Below are 20,129 nucleotides of genomic sequence, written 5' to 3' on the forward strand. Positions count from 1 at the left end.
TGAAGATGAACCCATTTCTAGTCTGCTTCGTCAAATATCCGTCTTTCCTTTCTGGCTGTTCTGAGTACTGCTAGCAATGCATCAGGTCCATGAAATGTTCTAGTGATTCCAGAAATTCCTTTCTAGCTGTGTTCAGATATTTTGTGGGTGTTCCAACTCTGGTCTTCCCACTTTTCCCTGCTGGGGTGTACATTTTTGTTTAGGGCAGGGGTAGGCAACATTGGGTCTCCAGCTGCTGTTGAACTACAACTCCCATCATCCCCAACCACAGTCGGATGAGCCTGGGGGTGATGGGAGCTGTAGTCCAAAAACTGCTGGAGGGCCAAAGTTGTGCTCTTTAGTGGTTAGCCCTGCTCTAACCACTATACCACACTAGCTCTCAAAATTATGTTATGTTGTGTTGGCCAGGAGCTCCCACTTAACTTGTGTGCTTTTTTTCTCTGGAGGGACGTGATACTAAGGGGCCTTTACAGACATTCCTTCATGCAAAAATAACTCCTTTCCGTGAGAGAGGAACTTCCGTGTTCTCATCCAGATTTTCTCAGCCGCCCGTCTCTCTGCCCTGGTATCCAGATAGATTAGGTTTGCCTAATTCAAGCTTCCAAAATCCGGGTGGCCTAATTTGAGTATTATGCAAATTATTATGCATATTTGCATATTATGCAAATCATGCAGCAACTGATCTGCACTTTATTTATTTATTTATTTGACAGATTTGTATCCTTCCCCCTCCTTCTCTGCCCTCCCATGTGATCGGATCCAGAGTAAAATCCGGGAACAGGCAATTGAAGACTATCTCATTTCCTTCTCTACCTATCTCTGGCTGCATTTATATTAATGTCAGCGCTGTATTTAATCTTGCTGAGAATGATGTATGTCTTGTTTATATGTGCTGGGAACAGAATGGGTTTTTTGTTTGTTTGTTTTTACAGGATGGATTCTAAAAAAACTGGAGTGTTAAAAATTAAGTTTCAGCTGTAATCAATGGCTGGGTTCACACAGTCACAAGGGTCCAGGTTAACCAGGATTATTGAGTCCTGTGGAATTGATTGTGAGAACCCAGAATTTCAAGGCAATCCTTGTCAGTTAACCAGCATTTAATCAGGATAGGTAAGCCGGGATGAATGCAGCTGCAATAGATGATGGGAGTTTTAGTCCAACAGAACCCCAGGCCTAGTTAATATCCCCACCTTCCCTTTTGCCTAGTGCTTTTTCGGCAATCTGGGTGCTTTCAGCAAACCCCCACACGTCAGTAGTAACACGAGCTGCCTCCCCGCACAGTATGAGATGATGTCTTTCAGCATCTTCCTATATCGCTGCTGCCCAATAAAGGTGTTTCCCATAGTCTGGGAAACATACCGGTGGGGATTCGAACCGGCAACCTCTGGCTTGCAAATCAAATCATTTCCCCGCTGCGCCATTAGGTGGCTGGTCTTGTGGTAGGGAGCGTGAATTGTCTCCTTTGCTAAGCAGGGTCTGCCTTAGTTTGCATTTGGATGGGCACCTTCCTGTGACCACTGTAAGATATTCCTGGGGCTGTAGCTCAGTAGAAGAGCATCTGCATGCTTGCATTGCATGATCTCCGGGAGGGGCTGGGAAACACTCCTGCCTGAAACCTTGGAGAGACGCTGCCAGTCAGTGTAGACAATACTGAGCTAGAGGGACCAGGGGTCTGACTCAGTATAGGGCAGCTTCTTATGTTCTGTGTTCTTGACATCCCTCCTCTCACAAAATGAGGTCCCTGCCCACGTGTTGTCAGAAATGGGGCAGGCACTGTGTGGGGGGTTCCCAGATGGCCTCCCATCTTCAGCAAGGGAGCTGTACCATATGCCTTCTGGCAATGACAGCATATTTTTAATTAACACCTTTTTCTCTCCCCCCCCCCCGCTTTTTCTCCCAGCATCACATGACAATGAAGTGCAATTGGTAGCCAAGGCTTCGGAGGGCAGTTTGCGCCAGAAAGGCTCGGTTTCAGCCGAGGATGCAGTCCCACCAGCCGAGGAGCCGTTCCGCTTGGGAAGAGACCTTGGGCTTGGCAAAGGTTCGTCCATGACTCCCTCTGCTCCAGGAACAGAGCTTGCGGGAGAGCCCACAGCTGTCGCGGAGGAGAGTGCCTCTCTGGAGAGGTTGGATCCAGCTCCAAGCCCTGCAAGTGTTGCGCCCACTGTTACTCCAAAGGAGCACCAGGAGAGCCGGGAGGCCTGCGCCAAAGGGCTGGCAGAAGCCAAGCTGAACGGCGAGGCATTTGTGGCCAACAAGAGCAAGCTCCCCAGAGCGAAGCCCCCGGCCTTCCAGAGGAAGATGGGAGGGGAGAACCCCGAAACGGAAACGGCCGCAGAGAGCATCCCCGCTCCCAAGGCATCGTATCGCTTTGACCCCGAGGAGTACAACGAAAATATGAACCCCTTTGGGATGGGAGGGTCCAAGCTCCAGAACTCGCCCCCTGCCACCCAGCAAGGCTTCACTCTCCCGAACACCGAGACGAAGGAGTCCGAGACAAAGGAGTCCGACACGGGGGTGGCTTGCGGGCCCACGGGTGGGTCTGTGAAGCTTGAATTTAGTTTTGCGGACGGAGGGGAGAGCGCGGAGACCAAGAAAGTCCCGTCGAGGAAGACGGGTAGAAAACCAGCCAGCAAGATGTCTCCTAGGAGGCAAAAAAGCGGTGGCAGCCGGCCTGCTGTGGGCGCTGAGGACACAGAGAAGATGCCCAGCACGGACCCGTCTGAGGTGCCCCTCCACAAAGCCTCTCAGCAAGTGGACGGCCCAACCTTCAACCCTTCTTCAGGGAGCTCCACCTTGCAGAGTTCCCCGACGCTTCCCAGGGGGTCCTACAACTTTGACACGGCGGACCCTTTCAAACCCACCAAGACCTTGAGCGGCATGGGAGATGACGCTTGCCCTGCTGCCGCAGAGAACAATCTCAACGAGATCTTGGAGTCACAGACGCTGGAAGTCCAGGGCGATGAACTGAAGGCAGGCTTTGCCTCTCCAAAGAAGGCCAAGTCGCAGTTGATAACGTGAGTGTTGATGGCCCCGGGGCATCTTGAGCGGTGTCAGAGGGGGTGGCAACCCTCTAGTAGATTGGGATGTGTCTCTGCACTGAGCCAAGCTGCTTTATAATCCTGTATAAATTATGCAGATGTGCAACTGTTTGGAAATGTTGAAATCTCCTCCTCCTCTTAGGCAGAAGGATTGGAGCCTTGGTGCATCTAGCCTGGGGATAAACCTCAGATGTCATTGGACTACAACTCCCATCACCCCCTGCCACAATGGCTGAAGGTTGATGGGAGTGGTAACCCAACAACATCTGAGGGCCAGTGTTTCCTGTAATAGGGATTCCCAGATGTTATGGATTGCAGCTCCCATAATCCCCAGCTGTATTGGCACCGGTAGCCAGCCAACAGGTTCTGGGATTCGGAGGCAATAGGCTCAGACCAGTGTAAATGCCAAAGAGGGTTTTTTTAATTAGACAGAACTAGATGAATGGAGGAATACAGAGCAAACAAAAATAAATCCTATGTCCCACTCCTGCTTTTGCTGCTCATCGGGGAACTCCGGTTTTGATGAAGGATGATACCCCAAGCCAGCAGCTGTGTAGCACCTTCCTGGGTCTTGGTCTACGCTGAAGTTCCCACTGATAGGCTGTTTGTCTTATACTTTTGACAAAACTCATAAAACAGCACCTGGGATGGGGCTGCTGGTACATCTTATCAGGAGCTGTGTGTGAGACTCAGACACTTGAGCGCTTGCCAAGTGCATTTTCGTCCGTGTCAACACATCTCAGCCTCTCCCGCTCCCAGGTGGGTGTCTAAAAAGTATGTTTCTCAGTAAGCCTTATCTTTGCCTAGCTACACTAATTGACACAAAGACTTGCATCCCAAATTGGAAGTACAGGAGTGCAAGTGAATATAGAGCCTTCAGTGACAAGCAGGAGTGCAAGGCTGCTGAAGTCTACGTTCAGCACCTATCAGTTATTTCACCATGTGTAGGCTTGCACGTGGAAGATTTTTGTACTTAACGAATAACAAAATAAGAGAGTTTTCCCTGGGATTCCACCCCAAGCCTAAGAGAAGCCTAGCCAGGCAGCTCAGCAGGGATGATTCAGTATTTCTTTCCCTCACATGAGCTTGCTCTGAGACAAAGGCTGTAATCCATTACAGCCTTTATGACTGTGAGGGCAGTTTCGAATAGGCTGTGGTGCTGAACTGGATTTTCAGAAGTTCAGGCAGTGCTTTCCAAACTTCTTATAGCTAAAACACTCCCTCAAACTGAAATAAAATAAGATACATCTGCTTTACATGCAGATGGTCCCAGGTTCGATCAAATGGCATCTCTACCTCAAAATGAATCTCTGGCAGCAAGGCAAAGCAAGAAAACCAGCTTGCACAAGACCCCAGAGACCCACATTGGGCTAGATCGGGGTTCTCAAACTTGGGTCTCCCATTTACAGTGTTCACTGTAAATGGGATTCCCAGGCGTTGTTGACTACAGTTCCCAGCATCCCAAGCTGCAATGGCTTTTGGCTGGTGTAGTGGCACTGCAGAAGAGGAGGCGAGGGGCCTAACGATGTGATCCACTTTTACCCTCTGCACAAATAGACTTCCCTGTACTACTGGCATTCAGGCATTTAAAAGGCTCATTCTGAGCACCAGCCAAAAGCCATTGCAGCTTGGGATGCTGGGAACTGTAGTCAACAACGCCTGGGAATCCCATTTACAGTGAACACTGTAAATGGGAGACCCAAGTTTGAGAACCCCGATCTAGCCCAATGTGGGTCTCTGGGGTCTTGTGCAAGCTGGTTTTCTTGCTTTGCCTTGCTGCCAGAGATTCATTTTGAGGTAGAGATGCCATTTGATCGAACCTGGGACCATCTGCATGTAAAGCAGATGTATCTTATTTTATTTCAGTTTGAGGGAGTGTTTTAGCTATAAGAAGTTTGGAAAGCACTGCCTGAACTTCTGAAAATCCAGTTCAGCACCACAGCCTATTCGAAACTGCCCTCACAGTCATAAAGGCTGTAATGGATTACAGCCTTTGTCTCAGAGCAAGCTCATGTGAGGGAAAGAAATACTGAATCATCCCTGCTGAGCTGCCTGGCTAGGCTTCTCTTAGGCTTGGGGTGGAATCCCAGGGAAAACTCTCTTATTTTGTTATTCGTTAAGTACAAAAATCTTCCACGTGCAAGCCTACACATGGTGAAATAACTGATAGGTGCTGAACGTTTGAGCAAATAACTTGAAGTGTTTGCACCAGAGAAATCCCCCTTTGCGCTGCCCCCCCCTTTCCTGAGTTAAAAACCAACTCAGAGAGGCTTGTTAAAAGAACTAAAATAACCCAATTTTTATTCAATTACTACAGACTGCTTCTGTCTGAGGCTTTCTCAGCTTCTGGATACAGTTAAGAATACTTAGTAGGGTTACAAAGATAGGTTGACTTTATGCACGCTTAAATGTTTATAGAGTCTTTTGCAACGCCCTAGGTAGGGTGGGCGTAGGCTAGTGTTGTTTATTTTAATTACGTTACAGGTAAACTATAATAGAACAGTATAGGGAATATGCAAAAGCACACACCAAAGAAACAGAAATTCTAACGCAAACTCTTACTAAACCACTTTCTCCTGCCCTAAACTTCTGAAGCCACTAGCCTTGGTTTCCTTTTTCCTTGAATTCACCAAACTCCTGTTGAAAATTCAAGCTTCCTGCCCTCCTGTCTTTCAAGGATCTGCAGAGTTATTCTCCTACAGCCAGCCTCCATGGCCACAGGTCCTCCTGTGCACCTCCAGCCTACCTTCTTCCAACACAGAACTCTCTTCTTCCTGGCCTCAGCTCTCTAAGTCCCACCCGCCTGGTGTACTGATTGGCCGGAGTTCACCAGCCTGTCAGTCAAGACAAGGGTTCACTTCCTGTTAACTCTTTAGAGGGAGGGGAGGATGATCACTACAAGGACCGAAGACTTGCCTTCTTTTAAATGAAAGCTGAGCTTTTTCCAGAATGTGGAATTCTGCATTGCATTGCAGAATTGCATTGCAGAACACACAGAGCCCTGGATGTGAGGAGCTGCCTTGTACAAAGCCAGGCACCACTAGTTCAACAAAGAGTGAAGTGACTTTACGGGTTCATTTCCTAGACCTGCCTAACCAGGATTGTTCAGCTGGACATGCTGCGGATCAAAGGCGGGAGCACTGGGCATGCAATGCATGTGTTCTGCCATTAAACTCCTTCCCAAAAGTCTTGGTTCATTCCAGGGGTTCACAGCCTTTGTCCCCAGATGATGATGTACTACAACTCCCATCACCCCCTAGCCACAATGACCTTTGGCCATTGTCCCTTTACAACTGGTGGGAGTTGAAGTCCAGCACCATCTGGGAACCCGAGGTTGAGATGCTTTTCAAAGATAAATCATCTTAGCCGATGTGATCAGCTTTGGAGCACTCTGAGATCCTGGACAGAGATCTTTCCTATGCTTACAACCCGAGAATTAACACAGGGGTTCTCAGACTTGGGTTCGTAGATGTTGTTGGACTACAACTCCCATCATCCCCTGATGCCTACCATTATTGCCAAGGTGATTGTGGCTGGGAATGCTGGGACTTGTCGTCCAATAGCATCTGGGGACTAAAGTTTGAGAGCCCCTGGCGAAACTGGTGGTGCCGGGCGTTGATTGTAAGGCTCCATCACACACACACTGTCGCTTTCGGATTTTATTTCTGTGATGTAGAGAGGTGTGTGCGGTGGCGATTTCCCTCTTCCTTTGAACCGTTTTGATAATCAAGCTTTGTTGTTTAAAAAAAGAAAGAAAGTGGGAGAACAGACAAGGAGCGGGATCAAAGACCTCTTGCGACTGGTGCATGAACAGGACAGATGCCAAGACTGACGCTCCTCTTTATTACTGTTCCTGATGCATTTCACGAAAATCTTTGTCGAGGAAAAGCTTGAATCAGCCTAGCGAAATGGGCTTCCCTGCAGTCTTTGCCATTTCATTGGGGTGGTTTATGGAGAAGTTGAGTGTTCCCTTGATAAAGGTTTTATCAGAATGCACCAAGACATCTGCAGACCCAAGTTGGAGAACCTTGTAGGGGATGGCTCAAACATCTTCACATAACACACGCTTAAATAATATTCCGTTCGCAATTTCCCCCTAGAATGTCTACAGCTAACCAGTCCTAGCAGCTCTCCTGTTCGTTCATGTGTCCTGTTAATGTGCAGATGTCCCGGCGGCTTGCAGGTTCCCAGATTCTGCAGCGTGACTAAATTAGAATTGCCATGAAATTTCGGGTTTCACCTGGATTTTAAGCTTCTCATCCAGATTGCTTGGCCCACCCAGATTCACCCAAATTTCAGCTTTCTTTCTTTTTTTTTAAAGCTAATCTCTAGCCCTCGTAGAAGCGGAGTTATGGAGCAAAACATGCAGTCACTATTCTGCTCAAAAATTATTTCCAAGCCGATTTACATAATATGCAAATTAGGCACGTGGATTTGGAAAGCCAGAATATGGCAACCCTAGACTAAATGTTTGTTGGCTGCACAGAAATAGTGGTCAGGACTGCTGCGTGTCGTTCTCAATCAGCCACTCTGATTTAAAATACAGCTCTTCCAATGGGAGTTTCCTTAACCCTGGATTCTTGCTTTGCAGTCAGCTTAGCGGGAGGGGGGGAAGGATGCTGTCTGGCCGGAACAGAGCACTCTGTGCAGAGATGAGTAACAAACTACAGGCCAGGTTTCTGGTGCATACAGGCAGGGATCCAAGGGACTGGAGGCACACCCCCGAGACAGTCAGGTCAACAGTTAGAGAAAGAAGCAGGCAGTGGGCAAGAAGCCCAGGCAAGGCCGTCTGTGTGGCCACTTGCAATAAAAAGTTGTTCAGACTGAGGATGCAAATTTGAAACAGTGGCTATATAGGGCTCGCAAGGCTCCTATTGGTTTCCCAGATCAACTGCTCTACCTGGGTTGCAGTACTCTCTCTGGCCATTGTCGGGGTGGCGCTGCAGTGCAGCAGAGACGGGGCTAATGGTTTCCTCGGCCCCAGAGCCACCCTGACGGTGCAGGGAGCAAGGTGAACCCTGCCTGTACTCTGGTGTGGTAGTTGAGGAAGAGGTTTACCACTTTAGGAACATGGGCAACTGCCTTATACCGAGTCAGGCCGTTAGTCCCTCTAACTCAGAATCGTCTACTTCTGCTGAGCTAAGAGAGGAGAGCTGGTCTTGTGGTAGCAAGCATGACTGGTCCCCTTTGCTAAGCAGTGTCCACCCTGGTTGCATTTGAATGGGAGACTACATATGTGAGCACTCTAAGATACTCCCCTTAAGGGATGGAGCCTCTCTGGGAAGAGCATCTAGGTTCCAAGTTCCCTCCCTGGCAGCGTCTCCAAGATAGGGCTGAGAGAGACTCCTGCTTGCAATCTTGGAGAAGCTGCCACCAATCTGTGTGGACAATACTGAGCCAGATGGAGCAATGATCTGACTCAGTAGAAGGCAGCTTCCTATGTTTCTGTGGACCCATGGGCAGGGCTTTTCCAACTTGGGTTCCCCAGATGTTGCTGGACTTCAACTCCCATAATCCTCCAGCCACAGTGGCCAAAGGACTTCAGCTACTGTCATTCCCAGCCACACCAGCTGAAGGATTGGGATGATGGGAGTTGTAGTCCAACAAAAAGTTGGAATCTTATCTGCCACAAATTTACCAGGTGGCTTTAAGCAAGCCCTGTCCTTTTCAGGGGCAATGAAGTTAGCACGGCACTTGCTGGTGCTGCCCTCCCCACTTTGCAGGATCCCCCCCTCCCCAGATGGTCAGGGGTAGGATGAGTGGATCCTTGGTCTGCGTTCTCTGCCCCTTGCAGAATCAGAGGCAAACCACACATGATATGCAGATGTTTCTCTTGGGAACGTAGACGCTTATACCATTATCCTCTAGCTTAGTTTTGTCTTCACTCATTGGCAGCAGCTCTCCACGGTTTCAGGCAGGAGCCTTTCCCAGCCAGCCCTACTTGGAGATGCTGCCAGGGATTGAACCTGGGGCCTTCTACATGCAAAACAGATGCTCTGCACCTGAGCTAAGGCCCCATCCCTGAATGTTTAGGTACATCGGAAGCTGTCTGAGAATGAGTCAGGCCCTTGGTCCCTCTAGCTCAGTGTTGTCTACACTGACCGGCAGCAACTCTCCAAGGTTTCAAGCAGGAGTCTTTCCCAGCCCTACCTGGAGATGCTGCCAGGGACGGAACTTGGGACTTCCCACATGCAAAGCAGATGCTTTACCACTGAATAGGGCAGCAACAAACAAAAAGCTCAAACCCATTGGAGCTGGCGCACATTTGCATGTAGTTTACGCCTTGGGAGACCAGTGTTCCCTTTCATTTTTATAATCGGTGAGTGGAAAGAGTTTTGTCCTGAGCAGGAGCATCAAGGCAGTGTGTGCACATCACACACACACACACACACACACACACACACACACACACACACGGTATTGACAATTGCACTGAGCAAAGTGAAGCGTGCAATTTCTTTTAACCTTTTGTTCCCGGGGGGTGGGAGGTGGGTGCTGCCACCTCCCATCCTCCCTCCACCTGGCCCCAACTCTGGGCTCTGTCTGGGGAGCTGCAGGGTCGGGGAGTGGGGAGTCGCTGCCCCCTCCTATTCTGCTCCAGCTGCAGGTGGAACTGGAGGAGGAGGTGGCCCAGCCGGTGGGGGGGAGGGAGGAGGCGGCGGTTATCTCTGTTTGCATGCCCAGATCCTACATGGTCACCATCTCCAAGAACCAATTCAGTTTGTGTATGGTGTGACTTTCCCTCTTTCCCTCTGAGCATATACAGAGTGCGAAACCAGGTATCGTTCACAACATATAATTTGGTGTTTCCGCCCGGTTCATTTGGTGACACCACGGCTTTCTGGAAACGTAAGGAGAAAGAACAACCCAAACCTGAGTTCTGGGAGGGAAATGGATTTAGTGGCGCCTTTTTAGGACCCAAGAAGGGGAAATGGGAGGCAGCTTTGTTGGAATTTGGACCTTCGCCTTTTCCAGTTTTAGAGTTTGTTAGGCAGAAACTTTCAGAACTTGAAGACTGTAAGGCCCGGCCGGGAGAGGGGGAAAGCACAGAAGTGCCGGGAAGTTGGGCGGCGGTGCTGGGCATGCAGCAGAGACTGCATGACTGCCAGAAACCGCTGCGTGGGGGGGGGGCTGGAAGTTGGTGCACAGGCATGCACCTTAGAGGAAACAGTGTTGGAGGCCCACTGAGCTGACTTATCCAAGCAGGCCCCACAAAACCTCCCCCAGACCTTCGTTTCCCCCTTAAGGAAGAAACATCCCCCGCCCCCCAACGAGATGTGAGAGATGGAGGAGAGCAGAATTCATTCTCCATCAGGGCTGTAAAATCACTTGAGCCAGTCCTGGTCAGAATGGGAAAGGTCAGCAATCCATTGCCCTTGGAGGCAGAAAACCCGATACAGCACGTGAAAAGCCAGCCAAGCAGAAAGCAATGACTGTGTCAGGGGATCATTTCCCCTCGTGGCATCCTGAGGCCCTTGCCCATTAATGATTAAGTTCTAATTATGACGTACTCCGGGACCTGTACCAGACCTGTGGGCGCCAAGGGCTGGACTGCATTCCCTCTAAAAGGGAATTCCAGATGTTGTTGACTACAACTCCCAGCATCCCCAGCTGTGATGGCCTTTGGATGGGAATTATGGGAGTTGTAGTCAACATTGTCTGGAATTCCCGGTTAGAGGGGACACTATTTGGGGCTGCCCTCGGTTCGTTGCATTGGTGCTTGCAAGTGCCCACGTCAGGATTTCACAGAGCAGGCAGTACAAAGTGGTGAGCTTCAGAGCTGCATCAGCCGTGGCAGAATTTCTACGTGGGAAATTAAGATGGGACTTAAGATGGCATGCAACCCACTTGTCAGTTGCCACATGCGGTGATTTGCAGACAGGGATGTGATGCACTCAATGGGTAACTGATGGTCCAAGACTTCTTAGGAACATAGGAAGCTGCCTTCTACTGAGTCAGACCCTTGGACCATCTAGTTCAGTATCGTCTACACCAGGGAGTCTCAACGTTGGGTCCACAGATGTTCTTGGACTTCAACTCCCATAATCCCCAGCCAAAGGCCACTGGGGCAGGGGATTATGGGAGTTGAAGTCCAATAACATCTGGAGACCCAATGTTGAGAACCCCTGGTCTACACAGACTGGCAGCAGTTCTCCAAGGTTTCAGACAGGAGCCTTTATTTATTATTTATTATGTATTTATTTTTTCGATTTATATACCGCCCTTCCAAAGTGGCTCAGGGCATTTTACAACAAGGTCAAAACAATTAAAACCAGTTAACAGTTAAAATCAAAACTATAAAAACAGAATAAAACCAATTCAACAATTCAACAGCTAAAAAAACCCTGGAGGACCAGGGCAACCATTTAAAACAATTTTAAAACAATTTTTCAATCATTTAAAACCCTGGAAGGCCAGGCCAAAGAGATAAGGGCTCTCCTGAAGGACAGTAATGATCTTGAATTACCCGGGAGTGCATTCCACAGCCCAGGAGCAGCTACAGAGAAGGCCCGCCTCTGTCTTTATCTTGGAGAAAAATACCTCTATCCTTTATCTTGGAGATGCTGTCAAGGAGTGAACCTGGACCTTCTGCTTGCAAAGCAGGTGCTCTTCCACTGAGCTTCGGGCCCCATCCTTCCACTGAGCTGTGGTTTGATGAGGCTTTCCCTGAAATTCTGTGTTCTCACAATCAGTTCCACAGGGTTCGCTAATCCCGATTGACATTTTAACCAGGATCTTTGTGATTTTGAGAAGCCAAGCATTCACCTTCTCCAACAACAGAGTATACGAATAAGAGACAGGATGCAGGAACTTCTGCGTGGCCACAAAGGATGTGACTTGGAGGGCAAGGAGGTTTGAACACCTCTTGCTGCAGATGTGTGACGGGATGGGCCAGCTATAAGTTACGCATGTTTGCACCATTCTGCATTTTTCTTCTTTTGCATAATTTATTCGGGTGTTGCTGGTAAAAGGGAAGGTTAAGAACTTGGCAGAGTGTGACATCCAGTCAGTTGGTTTTTAAGCCCCTTCAAGCATAGCTTCACAGCTCTCAGGTCTAGCTACTTGATGGATTTTTAACAAATGAAAGTGGGGATCCTCAGGAAATTTACTGCTGTCCCCCGTCCAGCATTCTGTGCATTTGCTGTGGCCCTGTGCAATTTTGGCGCACCTACAACCCTGGCTATTTTATTATCAAGAATATATATATATATACTCTCTTTAATTTTTGTTTTAAAAATCTTAAACCAGTTTACACAGCAAAAGGAGTGAGAAGCCCCAAGGGGGGCTTACAGTCTAAAAGGAAAGCAAAGGGAGACACTAGCAAGAGCCACTAGGAAGGATTCTGTGCTGAACTGAACATAGATCAGGACTGCAGAATTCGAGCTGTTGTTCGACTACAACTCCCATGACCCATGACTTTTGGCCACTGTGGCTAAGGATCAGTGTTCTGTCTAACAGGGATCCCCAGATGTTCTTGTCTACATCTCCCAGCATCCCCATCTGAAATAGCCTTTGCTTGGGGATAATGGGAGTTGTAGTCAACAACATCTGGGAATCCGTGTTAGAGAGAACACTGCTTATGGATTATGGGAGTTGTGGTCCAACAACAGCTCGCGGGCTGAAGTTGTGTAGCCCTGATATAGACAGTTGCCCCCACTGCCCCCCTAGGGTTAGGGTGCTGGACTAGGACCGGAGTTCAAATCCCCTTTCAGCCATGAGACTAGCTGGGTGACTCTGGGCCAGTCACTTCTCTCTCAGCCGAACCTACTTCACAGGGTTGTTGTGAAGAGAAACTTAAGAATGTAGTACACCTTTCTGGGCTCCTTGAAGGAAGAGCAGGATATAAAATGTAAATAATAATAATAATAATAATTATTATTATTATTGTTGTTGTTGTTGTTGTTGTTGTTGTTGTTGTTAATGGTGCCTCTTTGCCTAGATAGCGGGGTGAATGGGTTTAGATGGAGACTCAGTCGGAAGTTTCCTTGTTCCCGGCAGTAATTGACAGCAGGAGTTTGACATCTCTTCTATGCATGCTCTTTTCACTCGTCGGCTAACTCTGCATTTATCCAAGTGGGAAATATATCCAGATCTTTCACATATTTCTTCCTCCTGCCCCTCTTCCATCTCTCTGCCCATCTTTCTTGTCTGTTCGCTTTTGGTGCATCAGGACTACTGAACAAGTGAAATTTCTCTGTTTTCTGTTGTAAGTACTCTTTTCTTTCTTTCTTGTTCCTTTTTGGTTTTTGGTGCTTCCATCGGCCTGTCCCTTCTCTCTCCGCCGCATGCCGCTTCCTTTCCTCCCTGCCATTCTGTGTGGAGCTTGCTGCCTGGCTCTTGCCCTCGGTGTCCTCAGAAGACATGATTTCACCCGACAGCTTAGCTGGGCGATGGAATGAGGAGAGGGTGTCCTTGCTCTCACGGCGTGCCGGGGTGGTGTGTGCACTGCCCCCCACAAGAGCATCGGAGGGCTCCTCTCTAAGTCCCAGCTCAAGAATGGCTAGATGGTCCTTATTCATCTGCCTGTGTCTCACCAGGGTTCATTAGCACTTCCCAAAGTGTGGACAAGCCTGAAATCGCCCGTCCCTGTAGTCTAGGGATGCTGATGTCTTGAGCTTTCTCTTGTCTTCCACGGTGCTGGAAAATATAACCATCAGAGATTGGCGTATAGGGACATAGGAAGCTGCCTTCCGCTGAGTCAGACCATTGGTCCATCTAGCTCAGTATTGTCAACACTGACAGGCAGCAGCTCTCCAAGGTTCCAGGCAGGAGCCTCTCCCAGCCCTACCTGGAGATGCTGCCAGGGATTGAACCTGTAACCTTCTGCATTCAAAGCAGATGCTCTACCACTTTAGCTGTGGCCCCATTGGAGCACCTTTTCTATCAGAGAAAGGCCAAAGTGTAGCGGAGCATCTTAGTTTAGGGGAAACAACGGCTGGAGCCAGGGATTAATATATCATAGAGTCTTCTGTGTGGTGTGGTGATAGTGGATAGATATTTTTTTTCTCCCTTTCTTGTCATAGTAGAATTGGGCGGTTATCCAGTTAAGTTGATTGGCAGGAGATTCAGGATGGAGAAAAGAAAGGCCGCCTTCACGCAATTCCTGATTTCATTTATGGAACTCACTGCCACAAGGTATGATGTATAGGCTTAGTTGGCTAGCCCAGGGGTTCTCAAACTTGGGTCTCCAGATGGTACTGGGCTGCAATGCCCATCACCTCAGCCACGATGGCCTTCGGCTGGTAGAAGCCGTAGCCCAGCCACTAGTGGGGACTCAAATCTGAGAATGCCTGGGTTACTGGCAGTGCTGGAAAAGTACATTTCTGGTCCCTAAGAGTAGGTATTTATTTATTATTATAACAAATACTCAGAATCATATCATGCTAGCATAATTTAAATGTCGGCCTCTATGTTTTTCTGAGTTTTTGGCCTCTGGTCAGTAGCCGTAATAATAAAGATTCTGATTCTTACAAATATTTATATCCTGCTTTTCAACAAAGAGAGATCTCAAAGTTTACCTAGAAAAAGAAGAGATGGCTCCCAGTTCCCAAAGGGCTCACAATCTAAAAAGAAACTTAAAGTAGATACCAACAACAGCCACTGGAAGGATGCTGTGCCGGGGATGGATAGGGCCAGTTGCTCTCCCCCGCTGCTAAATAGAAGAGAGTCACCACTTGGAAAAAATGCCTTTTTGCTCAGTTATCAGGGCTATCCTAGTCTGCGGAGCGGGCTACATCCAGAACTGAAAACATGTTCAGCACCTCATTTCTAGCGGTCACAACTAGTTTTATGCTAATAGGGCAATAGGGACTTGCAGAGGAGGAGAGCTGGTCTTGTGGTGGCAAGCATGAATTATCCCCTTTGCTAAGCAGGTTCCACTCTGGTTTGCATTTGAATGGGAGACTACATGTGTGAATGCTGTGAGATATTCCCCTTAGGGCATGGGACTGATGTGTTTTAGAGGACTGCTCTGAGAAGAGCACCTGCATGCTTGCATGCAGAAATGTCCAAGTTCCCTCACTGGCATCTCTAACATAGGGTTGAGCGAGTCCTGCCTGTCGCCTTGGAGGAGCCGCTGCCAGTCTGTGTAGACTATACAGAGCTAGATGGACCAAGAGTCTGACTCCGTATATGGCAGCTTCCTATGTTCCTATATGGAGGCCCATGCACGTTCTTAGCCCAGTGATCTTCACCATTTTTCAAGCTCCTTGGAGGAAGAGTGGGATATAAATTGTAAAAATAAAACAAAACAAACACACAAAAAACGAAAACAGAGCCCTTGATATGAGAGCCATTTCTCACTGGGCTGACCTCCGCTCGGTGCCACGCTTTTCTCCGTGTTGGGTGGGCCCTTTAAGCGAGACGGAGCCCTCTCTGGAGAGTTGTAGCAGCGAAGCGCTGGGAAGGGCTACACTTCCCAGCACGCTGTGTCTGCCTTCCAGGATGGTGCAGGGGAGTGAGAGGACTCTGTTTCCCTGTAAGGAGCCTCCTGGCACTGGGCACAGCACTGCAGAGTGAGAATATTCCTTTCTGCATGGTGCCAGGGGAACCGGGCAGAGTACTCCGCTTTGGCTGAAGCATCACGCAGGCCCAATACACAATTAGTCAGCAAAGCACAGTTAGGGTTGATTGGGGCCTTGTGGGAGAAGAACACTGCTCTTGCCATTTATTTATTTATTTGTCTGTTTGTTATATACTGCCCTTTATCCTAAGACCCCAGAGGGACTAAGAAGATAAAAACAATGCAATAAAAACGTATCAACCGAACAAATACAGCTAAAAGTGTAAAAAGAGCAAAGGACCGCTCATTGGCCAAAAGCCAGGATAAAAATGGCAGTCTTCAGTTTCCTCCTAGAGGCTGAGAGAGAGGGAGCCCTTTAGGTCTCAGCTGAGAGTGGGTTCCACAGCCTGGGGGCAAAAGCTTCACATCCCTGTATTAGTGTTTTGTCCGCTTTAAAAAAAAAAAAAAAAAAGGCAACGGGCCAGCTTTCTTAACACTTCCCTGTCTGATCGCCTGGAGGAAGTTCCCGCTCACCACAGGCGACCACAGTGAGTGGTTATTGACTCCGTGTGCTTTTATCCTCGTGTGCGCTTGCCTGAGCCCTCCAGTCCTGTGCCTGCTGGCTTGGTGTGCATGAGCAGTCTCCCAGCCTGGTGTTCCGAGAGAAGGTTTCCTGCCAGTGCTGTGTGCTGTGCTTTGCCTGTTGCGTCCTTTCTTGCTGTGGCTGTTGGGTCCTTGGCTTCCTCTCCTTGTTCATGGCTCGAGAGAGAGCAGCTGGTAGACGCCATCACACCGGTGGTCTCGCTCCTCAGGCTCGCTTGGAACGGGCCAACTCCTTTTTGCCCACAGCCAGCTTTGGGAGTCACTCTTGCTAAAAGAGGAGAAATGTGTTCTGTACGGCCCTAGCAAGGGAGATCTTGGATGAAGTTGGAAGGACTGGTTTGGAGCTGGTGTGCGTGTAACACAACATGCCCCTTAAGGAAGAGATCGTACACTCCCTCCTTGATTCATCCCATGCTCAGAGGCAGTATACCACTGAGTACCAGATGCTGGCAGCCAAAAATTTGGGGAGGGCCGTTGCCTTCAGACTAGTACATGAGCTAACTGGAGTGGCCATGACCATCCGGGGTGGGGGGATGATTATGAAATGCACTATTAACACAGTCGGAGAAAAAAATAATCGTTTCTTACCTCAACACAGCTATCTATGGAAAGAGACGGGGTAGTTAAAAAAACCCAGGGAATGGCCAAAAAGAAGGCACGGGTTGCAGTGTGCAAGAAACACAGGCGTGGGGAAGGGCAAGGGGTTGACACCCATTTGCTCAATTAAGGGTGACTCATTGGAATCGACCACCCAGACAACTGAAGCCTAGATGTCTGTCCTCTTGACTCCATGCCACAGCAAAGCCAGGATGCAGATCAGGGCCATTAACCAGATGGGACCAGTTAAGGAGATAATTACAGTCTCCTCCAAAATGTAGATTTTACATTTTGTAAAATCTCTTTAGCCACCTAATGGCACACTGGGGAAGTAACTTGCCTAGGGAGCAAGAGGTTGCTGGTTCGAATCCCCGCTAGTATGTTTCCCAGACTATGGGAAACACCTATATTGGGCAGCAGCGATCCAGGAAGATGCTGAAAGGCATCATCTCATACTGGGCGGGAGGAGCCAATGGTCAACCCCTCCTGTATTCTACCAAAGAAAACCACAGGGCTCTGTGATCACTAGGAATCGACATCAACTTGACGGCACACTTTACCTTTTAATATTTTTTTTAGGAAAGAAGCCTTTTGGGGCATGGAGGCAGCAAGTAGTAGATCTGACCTCCCACAAACCATCTTTGTCTTATTCCCCTAAATCCCCCCTCCCAATCTCCAAGCATTCACATTCTGCTTTACGCTATCACTTAATTCAGTGATGCCTTTCGCCTTATTCAGACATTTTGTTGTTCCCTGTTTTCAGATGTCTGTGCGCACAGGGACTTGTTTTTGTCTGTGTTCATTTAAAAAGTGAACCTGGGTACGGGCCGTTGAAATGCAGGATACAGATAGGAAATGCACTGCGTTCAGGATATCTTGTGAATAACTGTAGCTGCATACAGATGTACACTTGTATGAGTGTTGAATTTAACATGTGAATAGGGCTCACATTGAACTTGACACATTAACCCGGGTTTGCTCTGAGCCTTGGTTTGCAATCCTGATTCAGACATAATTCTCTTTGGCATTGGCCTGGTAAAGGGTGGAGAAAATTCGTGCATGAGATTGCAGAAGCGCAAAGAATCCGGGCCATGAGACCATGCACTTCCTCTCAGGTCACCTTAAGTGGCACAGCAGGGAAATGCTTGACTAACAAGCAGAAGGTTGGCGGTTTGAATCCCCGCTGGTACTATATCAGGCAGCAGCAATATAGGAAGATGCTGAAAGGCATCATCTCATGCTGCACAGGAGGAGGCAATGGTAAATCCCTCCTGTCTTCTACCAAAGAAAACCACAGGGCTCTGTTAATCTTTTTTAGCTCAAAGGCCCAACCTAGATGTCACAGAGAGATTGATTATTAGACTTCCCTCTGTTATTAGGAACTATTGATTATGTTGTTGATGATTATTAGACTTCATAGGAACATAGGAAGCTGCCATATACTGAGTCAGAGCATTGGTCTAGCTAGCTCAGTATTGTCTTCACAGACTGGCAGCGGCTTCTCCAAGGTTTCAGGCAGGAATCTCTCTCAGCAGCCCTATCTTGGAGATGCTGCCTGAGATGGAACTTGGAACTTAGATGCTCTTCTTAGAGCAGCTCCATCCCCTAAGGGGAATATCTTACAGAGCTCACACATCAAGTCTCCCATTCATATGCAAGGAGGGTGGACCCTGCTTAGCTAAGGGGACAAGTCATGCTACCTCGTTCAGAAGCTGGGGATGGAATCTGGGTAGGGCAGCCTTGTGCTACCCAGCTGAGCCTTGACTAGTGATCAAGCTCCCTGCCTCCAACCTTTTTTTATCTAACACGCGCTTGAAAACTGGGAGCACTCCCAGCTCCCAAATTAGGGTGGGAGGCTTCTCCTACGCTAATGATAATCATGTGAACTGTCCTTTATGTTTGCACTTTAAAATGTAATGTGTGGGTGGGCAAACACAGTTGCAGATGTGTGTATCATGCAAGTCTAGTTCTTGGAGAGCCGGGATTGGTTGCCCTGACAGCAGCCGTGAATTAGCCTTATATAATGTGTAAAATGTTAGGGATGTGCTCAAAACGCGATTCAGTGTTCAAATCGCAGCGCACACACGCGCACACCCACTTTTAACAGAGAGGAGAGCAGGTCCATGTGCGGAGGCCATGTGTACATCGGTGTCATGTGAGGGCAGATGCCCCACCGGCGCACAAGCAAAGCAGGGGGAGCACCACCAAACTTCCTGTGGTAGCGAGCAGAGGAAGAGCAGGTATGGGCCCGCTCTCCTCCCTTTTAAAGGTGTGGGGGTTGTGCCACGATTCGGGCACCGAATCGCATTTTGAGCAGATCCTTCTAAAACGTGTCGTAAGTGGTGGATGTTTCAGATGAATCAATGTGCTTGAACACCAAGGTCGTTTGCTGGTCTTTCTGTGCCCTCTCTCTCTTTAAGAAAGGACGTGGCTGGCGAATGTTTCCCTGCTGAATGTTCCGGCCCTGCTTCCGTAGCAGAGTGGATGTGGACCCTGCCCTTCATTTTCCTTTCCCCTCTTTGCCCCTCCTTTACTTTCAAGCCTCTGGAAGCCCGACACTGAACCCCGCTTGCTTTCCTTTTTGCAGGAGCAGCTGCAAGGTGAAGAACTACGATACGCAGCCTCTGGCCCTGGATGTTTGCGCTCAGGTATGAAGGATCCCACCGGCAACTGTCAGTCGCTCCCTGCATCGTCTCTGTCACGGAAACAGACCCAGCTTGTGGGAGGGAGGATCTGTGGCAGCCATGGGTCCAGTGACTCACCGATTGCCAAGGAGACCTTTTTAGCTATGTTCCATCACTCATAAACTTAGGAAGCTGCCGTATACTGAGTCCGAGCCTTGGTCCATCTAGGTCAGTGGCGTCTACACTGACCGGCAGCAGCTCTGTGCGGTTTCAGGTTCCGGCTCTTTCCCAGCCCCTTACCTGTCAATGCATGATGCATGGAATTGAACGAGGCGTCTTCTACATGAAAGTGAAGTGTGCCGTTGAGTCGTCGGTCTTTACTCCTGGCAAGCTTAGAGCCCTTTGGTTATCTTTGGTAGAATACAGGACTGGGGTTGACCATTGCCTCCTCCCGCGCAGTCTGAGATGATGCCTTTCAGCACCTTCCTAGATCGCTGCTGCCTGATATAGGTGTTTCCCATAGTCTGGGAAACATACCAGTGGGGATTCGAACCGGCAGCCTCTGGCTTGATAATCAAGTCATTTCCCTGCTGCGCCATTAGGTGCAAAGCAGGTGCTTAACCACTGAGCTATAGCCCTGCCCCTTCAAATGTTTTAAGAATGCTAATATAGAAAAGAAGGATGGGAGACCCCCTTCAGAGACTTCCCCCTGCTTTGTGCACCCCCCATATCCCCCCCCAACCATCCTTTAGCATGGCTTGA

At 48.7% G+C, this 20,129-nt stretch overlaps 1 protein-coding gene across 8 annotated transcripts in view; it reads left to right on the plus strand.

The window, feature by feature from the left end:
• Positions 1-20,129, plus strand: part of TACC1 (transforming acidic coiled-coil containing protein 1) — an 85,766-nt gene that overhangs the window by 45,652 nt on the left and 19,985 nt on the right. For 6 of the 8 annotated variants that reach the window (XM_053269531.1, XM_053269527.1, XM_053269528.1 and 3 more), the window contains exons 3-5: positions 1,901-3,017; positions 13,213-13,248; positions 19,331-19,391. In XM_053269531.1, coding sequence (XP_053125506.1) covers positions 2,050-3,017; positions 13,213-13,248; positions 19,331-19,391 — 1,065 coding nt within the window. In that variant the 5' untranslated portion in view covers positions 1,901-2,049. The remainder of the gene's footprint in view (positions 1-1,900; positions 3,018-13,212; positions 13,249-19,330; positions 19,392-20,129) is intronic. The other 2 variants (XM_053269525.1, XM_053269529.1) reach the window with 1 other exon arrangement.

Source organism: Hemicordylus capensis, chromosome 8 (genome assembly GCF_027244095.1).
Source record: "Hemicordylus capensis ecotype Gifberg chromosome 8, rHemCap1.1.pri, whole genome shotgun sequence".
NCBI classification, from domain to species: Eukaryota; Metazoa; Chordata; class Lepidosauria; order Squamata; family Cordylidae; genus Hemicordylus; species Hemicordylus capensis.